Genomic DNA, 11509 nt, shown 5'->3' on the forward strand with positions numbered 1-11509 from the left:
TTGTGTGTTTATTTGCAGGAGAGTTGATATTGGGAAAATGAACGGAGGGAGTGGTTTGGTTTAAGATGTGGTCTACAAGTCCACGACACGTCTAATGGAGCCTACAGATGGATGAAGAGCCCCCCACTCTGTATGCCTTCTGTATTCGCCCTTCTCCAGCAGGTACTGGCGCCCCCTGTAGTTTGGATGCTCATAGAAGACCCAGACGCCGTCCTGGACATGAGCTGAGTGAATGTCACGGAACTGCCAGCGGTCCAGCAGGTTGGGCAAGTCCTCGCTGCACTCGATCATCTGGCCGTTAAAGTCTGGACGTTCGTAGATGCGGATCCTGTGCCTGGTTGAAGGCTTGAAAATAAAGAATATTGATGAGAAATGTTAATTGATATGTATCCTCCTTTGTCTCCAGGACAAAAACACAAAAACAATTCCACCTGTGTTTCAGCTTCCAACTGAGGCAGTAAAGTTATGTTAACTTGAACTGAGCTACACTCTCCTACCATATAAACTTTTATGATGTAGAGTGTATTGTCAAACATATTCAGCCATGCAATGGGTTGTAAAGCTCTGGATTTTCATGTAAAATCTGAAAAGTACTTTACCAGCTTTACCAGCAACAGTGCTCTTGCCACAGTTTACTCAGCACACTACACAAGCTAATGAAGAGAAACACTGCTCAATAGTGCTACTAGAGGTCTAAAAACTCCACAGGGTACCTTTAAATTTGCAGGTGAAATTGCAAAGATACCCTGCTGAAGCACAGTGTTTTTCCCTTCTTCCTAATTTTATTGTTGTCAGCTCTCAATGTGAACGTCCTTGCCATTGCCAAGGTTGTCATGGTTTATGTTATCCTCTCCAGCCACAAAGATGTTCTGACAAATCAGTTGTGCAACAAACTTTCAAAGATATCTTAAACAGGAAAATGACCTCAGAATGCAAAGTGTTTTCATCTATAAGAAGACTGATGTATGCCCTAAATAACCAACAGCTTCACATTCAGCTATTTCTTTGTAACTGATACGAACGCTAAACAGCCATGCACAAATAAAACAGGACTTACATGTCTGATAAGGCGACAGGAGCGGATGGTGTCATTGAAGCCGTTCCAGCTCTGGTAGTTTGGGTACTCCCCCCTCATGAGGACATACTGGTAGCCCATGTACTGGGGTCTCTCATAGATAACCCAGGCCCCACCCTCAACCCGGATGGAGTTACAGCGGCTGAAGTGGGAGCTGAGCTCGGCACAGTCACTGCTGCATTCATAGTAACGACCCTGGAAGTTTTTGTCCTCGTAGAAGAAGATCTGCAAGCAATACTCTGAGTGAGAAGCTGTCTGAGCTATAAAGTAAGTACAGCAAAAAACACTGGTGCTGCTTCTACTACAACTATCACTACCATCTACCAGTAGCATACAGAAGTACAATAACACTACCACTAACCCTATCTTCACTACCACTAATTTAGTAGTACTACCAGAGGAGGTCCATCAGGGCCTTCAGGGCCTTCTGTGTAGGCCCTACCATTTTTGAGAGGTGTAATATTTATTTAATACAATATTAGTAATTATAATATTATTGTTAAAATAATTTATAATAAGTTATTGAAGTTATTTATTTGCAATGCTTGAATTTGCTGCTGTGAGATACACTGTATGGCCTAATTTCTTCCTTTCAAAAAATCTTTGTTTTTTTGTTAGCTGATTGTTGAGCAACATGAGCGAATGACTAGGCCATTAGGAGGCCAGTTTGACAGTTTTGCTAATGCATTTGTCTTAGTGGGAGAAATAAACAAGTTTGCCTAGTTTTAACTTATTGAGCAAGTGGTTTGAGCACATGAGTTAAAATATGTCGGAAGGTGATTTTTTAATGGACTTATTTTTATGTTGAATTAATGATGTATAGTTTGCATATTGTTTTGATTTTAGTTGCTGGTGATGAGTGAGCTTTGTCAATCTGACCATTGAAGGCCCATTGAAGACCCCACAGTCCGCTACTGAGTACTACAACTACTTGTCCAAAGAGAACTTCTACCACTACCAGTAAAACTTAAAGTTAAACTTAATAATTCTAGTTTATTTCAACCTGAGTCTTATTTTCTTCTAAAATTGTGACCATAGGATATACACACTTTCATAAGCATTGGATTCATTCTGTAAGAGAAATAGAGTAAAAATATCTTTGCACTGTTTGATGAAATTTGGTCCCATTTCATCAAGCTGTAATTGAAAAAAGAGGATAATATACTGTGGAAAATATCACGCACTCCATATCAGTTGTGAAATTTTCCAAACAGAGTTATTCAGAGTGAATAGAGAGTGAAACTGTCCCCAAGTGTGACTTAACTATTTCCAAATGATACATTTACATTTTGTACAAATAAATATGAATTTATTGTGAGATCGGTCACAAACCAGCATTAAGAAATTTAGTGATTAAATTAATCTTGGTCCAATAAAATGAAGATTATTGCATTGAAAAACAAACTGCATTTATTCTGTAAGTCCTGTGTTTTCCGTCACTCAAAAAAAATACAGATATTGTAGCTCGCTTGAAGATATAAACAAAATTTCCAGTTAAAATATGACTAAAATGTATCATTCAGAGACATTTAGTAAGAAGCGATCCACCAGTTAGTATCATAGTATTAGTATGTTGTACAGTGGCAGGACTTACCTTCCCTGTGCGCTCCATAATCACCTTATGTTCCTCTCCTCACCCAATCAAATTAAAGCCCTTCATTCACACCGCATTACCGATGGTCCACTTTTATATAAAGGGTGATGAAATGCATTGCCAGTACAATGATTGTCATTCAAATGAGCTCCCCATTAACTTTGGCAAATTAGCTGATGCTGCAATTGTTTTAAAGTACATGGCCTTTATATGTGGCGATGCAGAAATTTGGACTGAATGCAGTTCGACTCTAGAAAAAGATTTAGTTGAGTTTAGATTTATAGCATTGAATAATGTTGTTCATATCACTTTTGTTGTTATCATAGATAATATGTATTAGATACTATGTATATTATATATCATGGTCATAGCTATCCTGTGTCAATTTTTTATGTAATTTTTGTATAATTTTTGTTGCTTGTTTACAGCCTGTTAAATGTCCGATCTATAAATCTATGATGTCACTCACCATTTAAACACTGTCCTTCTGTGTCTTTAATTCATTACATTGAAGAATTTTCATCATTTTTATTTTTAAATACATTTTTAAATATACTATATCCTGTGAACTGTTTACAGTTTACAGAGGATATTCTACAGTATTTCAAGGCTATAAAAATGTTTTCTTAAATTTAAAATCTTCATAAAGCTAAAATTATATATTTATATATGTATTTTGAGTTATGCTAAGCTCTAGAAAGTTAGCTTTACAATACAGTATAATAATATAATTTAGGCCATTGTAACATATGTAATCATTGCAATGTATCAAACATCTACTAAAAATCATATGTTATAATAATAAATTACCCAAACATTGTTTATCATATAGCTTAATCTCTGCAGTACCTTTATCTTAATTTGTTCACATTTGAGAAGCAAAATAAGTACTTGATATTGTGTTTAAAGAATGCAACTATCTGAAACACATTAAATATGTTTCATAATACAGATTTTTAAAGAAAAAGATGAAGATGGGAAATAAATAGTAACCAATTATGTCAATATGTGTGTTCAGCCTTGTTACTTGTTACCTTCAAAGTTTGACCTCCCCCAAACCTTCAGCATAAACAAATTCCAAACCTTGAGGGAAAAAAATGTAGTATACTGAAAATCTGGTACAATAAAGTAAAAAAGTATATGAAAAAATGTATGCATTGCTATTTTCTTGTTGGATGTTTTGAATGGAGCTTGCAAACACCCTCCTAAACATCTTTAATATTTATATTTATAGTTATATTTCAAGGCTCCTATGCAGAGGGATTTTTGTCGAAGACAGCATGTAGTTATAAAATATTGTAGTATACTTGTAAAGTCGTGATTAATAGTAAATGGGCTAAAAACATTGAAAAACACTGGTTTTTCCATTAAGCATGAGTGATTTCTCTTAACTTACAGTCCTATTATGCAGCAGGACCTGATGGTGTCATTGACGCCCAGCCAGCGCTGGTAGGTCTGGATACTCTCCCGGGCTCAGCACATACAGGTAGCCCATGTAGTTTGGTCTCTCGTAGATTACCCAGAATCCTCCCGGCGCTCTGATAAAGTTGCAGCAGCTGAAGTATATGTGCAGGTCACTGGAGTCATTATTTAATTTGTGGACTCAACCCTGGAGGTTTCTGTTCTTAGAAGGTGATCTGGAAAAGGAATACAAACAAACTTTCAAAACATGATTACATGTGATTTAGACTCACAGGTCAGTCTAAACACTGCTCATAGAGACTGAGGACAGTCTCCCAGGTTTAATTGTTAAAATTGTGTGAAAACAATTAGAGAGTTTAAAAAAAAACCTGGGGTCTTTAAGGTGGTGCTTCATATTGGGACTGTGATATGCAGTTCACTACGGAGGAGAATTGAATTCCCAGTATATTGTGCCCTTGACAAAATGTAAGGGATGTAGGTTTGTTAGCGGCCATTCTTGCTGCCGTTCAAGCAACTCGTGTATTTAGAAATCTCCAGACACCAGTAGGTGGAGATCTCTGATTGTCTGTTATCGCCAGACTACATTTAATTTAAAGGACCAGTGTTTAGGATTTAGTGGCATCTAGCTGTAAGATTGCAGATTGCAACCTTTTGCCCTCAAACCTCCCTTTCAAGCATGTAGGAGAACCTACAGTGGCCACGAAACTCATGAAAATGTGTAAGGCCCTCTCAAGAGCCAGTATTTGGTTTGTCCATTCTGGCCTCTGTGGAAGAGGACCCGCTCCCTATGTAGACATAAAGGGCTCATTCTAAGGTAACGAAAACACAATTCTTATTTTCAGGAGATTATACACTAATTGAAACATACTAAATATCATAATCCATTTCTGCCAAGTCTGTTCTGCTAGATGCCACTAAATTCTACACACTGCACCTTCAAGTGCATTTTATATTTTCCTTTTTTTATATACATGTACATACTTTGCACACATTTATCTGTAGGCCTATAGTCTGCATTGAACTGCATGAAATATGTAGGACTAAATATGCGGAATAATGCATTTTTATCTATGTGAGGAGTACCTTCTCCATAGTTAATATCAATAGGCTTGGTGACTTTTATAAAACATTAAAGCAGCCTCTTTCAATATTCTCTTTATACAAAACAACAACAACAAAACCAAGCACATGGTTTGCTTTGTTTGAACTGGATTATTCAATCAGCGATTCAAATATTTATCCAGGCTTATCACATTGTTCTGAAACAGCGAATCCAGTTTCCCTAAACAATGCAAACACAAAGTGCAGAGCGTCCCAAAAGCCACTGGGTGCAGCAGAGCGTGCCGACAAAAACAAGGGCACTGCAGGACATTTGGTGCGATATGAAACCATTGAGCTGAGTCAGTGACAGAGCAGTAGGGGAGGAAGGCTCCAGAGTCCAGGGACTTTACAGGAGATACTGAATGATGGTTTCATACAGTGCATAACTGATAAATATTTCAGAATCTAATGAAACTGGACCTTCAGTAAGATTTTGTCAAATTTAATTAAGTAATTAAGTACAAGAATTGTATATCTGCCAACAAGGAAAATTAAATAGAATTTGTGAACAGTAACAATGGTAAAAAGACATTTGCATTGTGGAAACAAAGCAGTAATGCATGGATCTACGTTGTTTTACACTATTTTTTATCTGTCAATCCAGCATTATCATCAAGAGATATACTGCAGATATTCACGGCCCCCAGAGGATGAATCTTACTGTTTTTGGTGACCCCAGATCACAATGATTTACTGAGGAATTCATGCTCCTCAGAAGACAAACCCTTTCCAATATGGATAGGCCATTATAATTATCTCTAATAGACCTACTTTGACCTTATTTCTGAGAGAAATTACTTGATTAAATTGACTAAAAATCCTGAGACTATGAGACGTTTAAAGGGTCACTTCACTGATTTTACTTGTCAGTGTCACTTTACCAGCTAGTAAGGAGTACTCAGCTTGTATAATATAATGTCTTCTGTAGCTTTATAGCAACACTAAATTATTGGAGTCCCCCTTTTCATTGTGAGAATGAGAAATATGTTTCATTGATAGCATAAAGAAAATGTATGATCAGTTAATTATGTTGTAAGTAAAACCTAATCAAGAAAAACAAAACAAATATGAGAACCATTTCTTAATATAAGATAATGAAGTTCTGATCATGAGAGAAAACAATTAGTCTTATTAGCTACCACTGCTGCTATAGTCTTCCAAACTAACTGGTCAACCATGAGACATATTAACAGAAAATCCACAATAACACAGTCAGAGTTTGCTTCTTGTTTATTTATTGTTTCATATCAGTTTGGGCATCTGGAAAGCTCAATCAATTTCTGGTCAAAGCTAAGAGTTAAAACTCTGTGATCCTGCGGAAGGAGCCGACACCAGGTGAGGACGCCCCCCAGTCGCCGTGCTGCCTGTACTCGCCCCGCTCTAGGAGGTACTGGTGCCCCCTGTAGTTGGGCAGGTCGTAGAACACCCAGGCGCCATCGGTCACCACACAGGAGTAAGCCTCACGCAGCTTGTAAGTATCGTACACTGAAGGACAGTCGTCAGAGCACTCGACCATCTGTCCTCCAAAGTCTGGCCTCTCGTACAGCCTCAGCTTCCACGCGCTGCCATAAACCTAGAAACACAAGACAAATGTTTTCAGGGAAGCTCTCACATTTTTCAGTTTCGGTACCATTACCAAAACAAATCCTTTCTGAATACTTTACTTTGGGAAATATAAACATTTTTCTAGAAATGTTAAATGTTGTCTGAACTTTAGCTTAAGTAAAATTGATGAAAACTGGTGAAATTTTAATTTTAGGAGCTATCTGGTCAAAGAGTAAGTAAACTGTGTATCTGACCAGACATTAAATGCCCATTTTCAGTACTTGAGTTTCAGTTTTTGATGCTATGCTATGGACACATTTAGATCAGTACCGAAAAAGTCTTGAGATTCAGTACTGAATTTGATAGTTCTCTCATTGCCAAAGGTGTTACAAAAACCCCCCAAAAGTAAGAAACTTGGAGGTTTTCAATGCATTGAAAGTGGAAGTACTGTACACCTTTTTAAAACATCATTTTACAAGTACTTATACAAGTATAGTTATAATGAAGATCATTAAAGCTGCATTGATCTTTTCTGTTTTAGCCATTTGGGGGCAGAACTCTACAGATGATATGGCTGACCTGCAAAGCAAAATATTTCACAACTGGCTGACACAGAGCAACATTAGCACTCATTTTGAGTTTCTGACCTTCTGTCGATGGTTGTTGTTGTCAATTGTTGGTGTTAATATTCATTCACCTTTAAGCTCTGTTTCGGACCAATTCCTGAGAAATATATTCAGCTCTTTAGCTGTTAAATGTGCTGCTATGTACAGCAGCTAGTTGTTAACTTTGATGAAAGTGTTGATGAAAACAGTTGCCTGCTGCCTCTGCAAAGAAAACTGATGAGGGCTCTGAGAACCAAAAGGTAAAGTTGCAGGCCTTAAAACCAAAACAATATGATGAAAGATGCTAAAACGCTCCGTAGATCTGAGGGGAACTGCAGAGTTAATTCTCTGTAGGTTTGTCACTATAGTGACCCCCTTCAAATTGAAACAATTATTATATAAAACCATTAATTAGTGCAATGTTAAACAAGCTTTTGAGCTTGTATATTCCCCTTTAACATCTTCTTGCCAAACTTCTTCGCAAAAACTGCTGGATGCAAATTGCTGCCAAATATGCTTGCTATTTTCTGCTTGTGTAGGCTGTTGGCTTAACAGTGTTCCCACAGCTTGTGCCCTTGTGCATTCCTGTCCTGCTGTTCACTGCCCAAACATATGTTCTGACACTTTTCTATTACCAGAAACATTATATTTCAAACCTAAAATCATCAGTTTTCCTCGCTATAAATGCTCGAAGAAACCTGAATGAGGGCTCTTACATTCTTTATGGTGCGGCAGGATTTGACGCTGTCACTGAAGGCCATCCACTGCTGGTTGTCGGCATATTCCCCAGGACTGAGGATGTACTGGAAACCCTTGTAGTTGGGTCTCTCATAGATCACCCACACACCGCTCTCCACCCGGATGGAGTTGCAGCGGCTGAAATATGTGTTCAGGTCGGCGCAGTCGCTGCTGCAATTGTAGCAGCGGCCCTGGAATTTTTTCTCCTCAAAAAATGTTATCTGTGTCAAAGGTAAGAGGAAAGATTAGCTTCAGTTAGACATTGTGAGCATTTTATTCACCTGGATATCTTAAAAGGAAAAAGTGTTTTTAAAAAGCATACAGATTGTAGTAGGTTTTATCTTACCTTCCCCATTTGGATGCCCTGTAAAACTCATTCTTTGCTGCAGCCCCATCAAAGTATTTATCGATAAACAAAATGTGCAGAGTGTGGCAAGTCTTTGATACCCAAATGAGGTAGATTTACATATCAGCAAAATGGCATGGTGCTGTTTGATTTGCCTTTGTTCCAGTCTGATGATGACTCTGTATCAAACACATGCTGGAACAGTGAAGGCAGCGGTGTCCTCAGAGCAGCTTGCTCTGGACACTGATACAGCAATGTTAAATAATACCTCCTGTATTTTATTGACAGCTGCAAATGCTCTGAAATATCTGACTGGAAATATTTCTGACATATAACCACTGTCAATAGAAATGTATACAAAGAGGTGGAATATGAAAGAACTCCAATAGCGAAACGTTATATACATGGTTTATTTTACATTGTTTGAAATGTTAATATCTGTTGGAATCACTCTCTGCAGAATAAAATGTTTACTTTCTAGATTTGTAAAGCATTCAATGGAGTTTTTTCATATAAGAAATATGACTTTATAATATAGTGAAAGCAGTTCCTCTGTGGTATAAAAGCTTCTTTATTATAGCTTCAGCAATTCTGGACAAACTTCCAGGAGACCGAAAAACTTGGTCAACACACTGTACGTAGCCATTCCAGGTCATTTTTGATTTGCGTCAAAGGTGCTTTGTTTTTTGTTTTTTTAATACACTTTGTTTCTTCATTTTTACTGTGTTAATAGAGGTCAGTTTGAGAAAAGCAGGTAATATTTTAGGGTGATAGAGTCAAAAATCCAGCTCACACTCAGGCCTGTAACTGTGAACTGTTTTTTATGTCACAACAAAATTGTCAAATTTTACTTACACACAAACTGCTTTGTATTCTTAGTTTTGTGAGGAAATATTTTATAATTTCTTTTTTTCCTCTCCCACAAAGTTGTTGCAATCTTAACGATAATGAATGAACTTTGAAATACCTCTGATGGCTGATGCGAAAATAATCGTGTCTCTGCATCTCCCTAAGCATGATCAAAAGACTCTTTTGAACTTACAGTATACTTTGTGCACATTTACAACAATTCCCTTTAATACTACCATCAGGTGGTATTAAATTTTGCACAAACGTTTGAGCCCTTTTACCCATCAACAAACATCTTTCCCATAGACTTCTGAAGGTCAAGAGGAGCTCGGTAAATGTTGTCTGCCAATGAACGCACTGATTTTCAAGTTTTGTCAACAAAGGATTATTGCTTCTTGTACAAATTTGATACAGTTTACAGATTCCACATATCACTGGTAGTGTGAAAAGTACAACATAACACTTATTATAACAGTTTCAAACTAAGAGGTGAATGGGGAGTTTTCAATATATTCTCTATCTGTCTTTCTAATTCAGAATACAAACACAACAAACCTGATCACTTATGTATCATTTAAAAAACTACAATATACTGTGTGCAGTGCACTCTACTTGGTGTTCTGTTTGGATATATTGACTGTGTCATGCTTTTATAATAATTTATTATTTTTTAACATTTGGGGGCTTGCTGCAAATCACCAAAATGATATTCACCTTTGTGGACTGTGTCAAGTCTTAGCTGCTTTCAGCTGAGGTATCAAATTAAAGACAGTGAAGAAATTGACCTATAAAATCTTTCCTTTTATCTTTTCTCCTAACTATATCTGTCCTTGTAATCTAGTAGCTGGTTTGCCAAAGAGCAAGTGGTTCAAATCCTCCTAGCAGGACCGGTCCGTTGCATAAGTCAACCAAACGCCTACTTGGGACCCCAGTCACCACCAGAGGGCCCCCAAGAGCGCTTGAGATGTCCCACAAGACAGCCTGAAATCTTCTTTCTTTGTGATATATTATGTCAGTGATAATCATACAAAAACGCAACATGATGCTAACGGGCTGGCCAATGAAAACTATAGGTTTATACAGTCAACTGTATGATTGAAATTGACAATTTGTTGGTTGGAGCTTTCATCATAAAAAATATCTGAATTTAAGTAGTTTATTTTGGATTTTTTTCTCATTTTTCTGTACCTTTTGCACATCTGTACATAGTGTTCAAAAATAATTATGCAGCTTTATATTTTATTCTTGAACCATGATTGTTATCTTGTTACAGGTTCCTCTCTTCATTTTATGTCATTATTTAAGTATTTATTTAATATTGTCTGTACATTTGAATATATATATTTTTTTATATAAGAAGGAAACTTTACTGATTGAGGTTCTGTTTGACAAAGTTATTTGATTTTAAATGTAAGTTGACTGTTGTTCTGCACTTTTGCATGTTGCAATTTTTTAAACCAAAAGTAATTAAAGTAATTAACTTGTTTACAGTAAATGCATTATCTGCTGGTTTATTTTGTTACTTTTCAGTACACCATGTTCAGTATGCCACACAGTACTGTATCACTTTGAATAATATTAAAGTGCAAATCATCACCAGACCACTCTTGTGAGTTTGCTACCTTTTAAAATTAAAAACCATAGAGGGGTAAAAACATGCCAGGCTGACATTGGAATGATGTAAGCAACACAGCTACAACTAATAAAATTGATAATGGGTGTGTTGGATTTATAGTAAGTATGCAAATGATCAAGCATTGACAATAGTCAACAATTTTGGAGGTGCCGAGGTGATTGGGGGCCCCCAAATCAAATTCTGCTCAGGGCCCCATAAAGGCTTGGGCCGGCCCTGCCTGCTAGCAAACATTTTGGACTAAAACAGAGAGCTGATAACATTTCTTTATGTTTTTAACACTGTAACACTTTGAGATTCACTGCAAATGAAATGTACAGTACAAATTAAAGGCATTATTATTATTGTTGTTGTTATTATTATCATCATTTTATTATCTTATCCTCTATGTCTGTTTCTTCTTCTCCTTGTTCATTCTTGCATTCAGTCTGAAACATTTTCATTGTCATCTGTATTGTGGAAACAGATATGCATTATTTATGTATTTGGTGGTTTTGTAGGTTTTAGCCCCTTGATAACAATTCCTGTGTTTTTTTTTCAATGGCTCACTCTCAAACCCAGTTAGGAATTTTCAAAACTGTTTGCTAACATTAAGTGAAAT

The 11509-nt window shown here is 36.8% G+C and overlaps 2 protein-coding genes across 2 annotated transcripts; both read right to left on the bottom strand.

The window, feature by feature from the left end:
- On the bottom strand, window positions 1-6227 carry LOC137176829 (gamma-crystallin M2-like). The gene is made up of 3 exons (XM_067582786.1): window positions 4066-6227; window positions 1058-1300; window positions 1-345 (listed from the first exon to the last, which is right to left on the bottom strand). The coding sequence occupies exons 2-3, from the start codon at window positions 1154-1156 to the stop codon at window positions 73-75; spliced, it is 372 nt and encodes a 123-aa protein (XP_067438887.1). The 5' UTR covers window positions 1157-1300; window positions 4066-6227; the 3' UTR covers window positions 1-72.
- A 4-nt stretch (window positions 6228-6231) lies between these two features.
- LOC137176826 (gamma-crystallin M2-like) lies at window positions 6232-11499 on the bottom strand. Its single transcript, XM_067582784.1, has 3 exons — window positions 8427-11499; window positions 8059-8301; window positions 6232-6765 (listed from the first exon to the last, which is right to left on the bottom strand). Exons 1-3 carry the CDS (start codon window positions 8433-8435, stop codon window positions 6490-6492), a joined length of 528 nt encoding a protein of 175 aa, XP_067438885.1. The 5' UTR covers window positions 8436-11499; the 3' UTR covers window positions 6232-6489.
- Window positions 11500-11509: the final 10 nt, after the last annotated feature.

Source organism: Thunnus thynnus, chromosome 24, assembly GCF_963924715.1.
Source record: "Thunnus thynnus chromosome 24, fThuThy2.1, whole genome shotgun sequence".
NCBI classification, from domain to species: domain Eukaryota; kingdom Metazoa; phylum Chordata; class Actinopteri; order Scombriformes; family Scombridae; genus Thunnus; species Thunnus thynnus.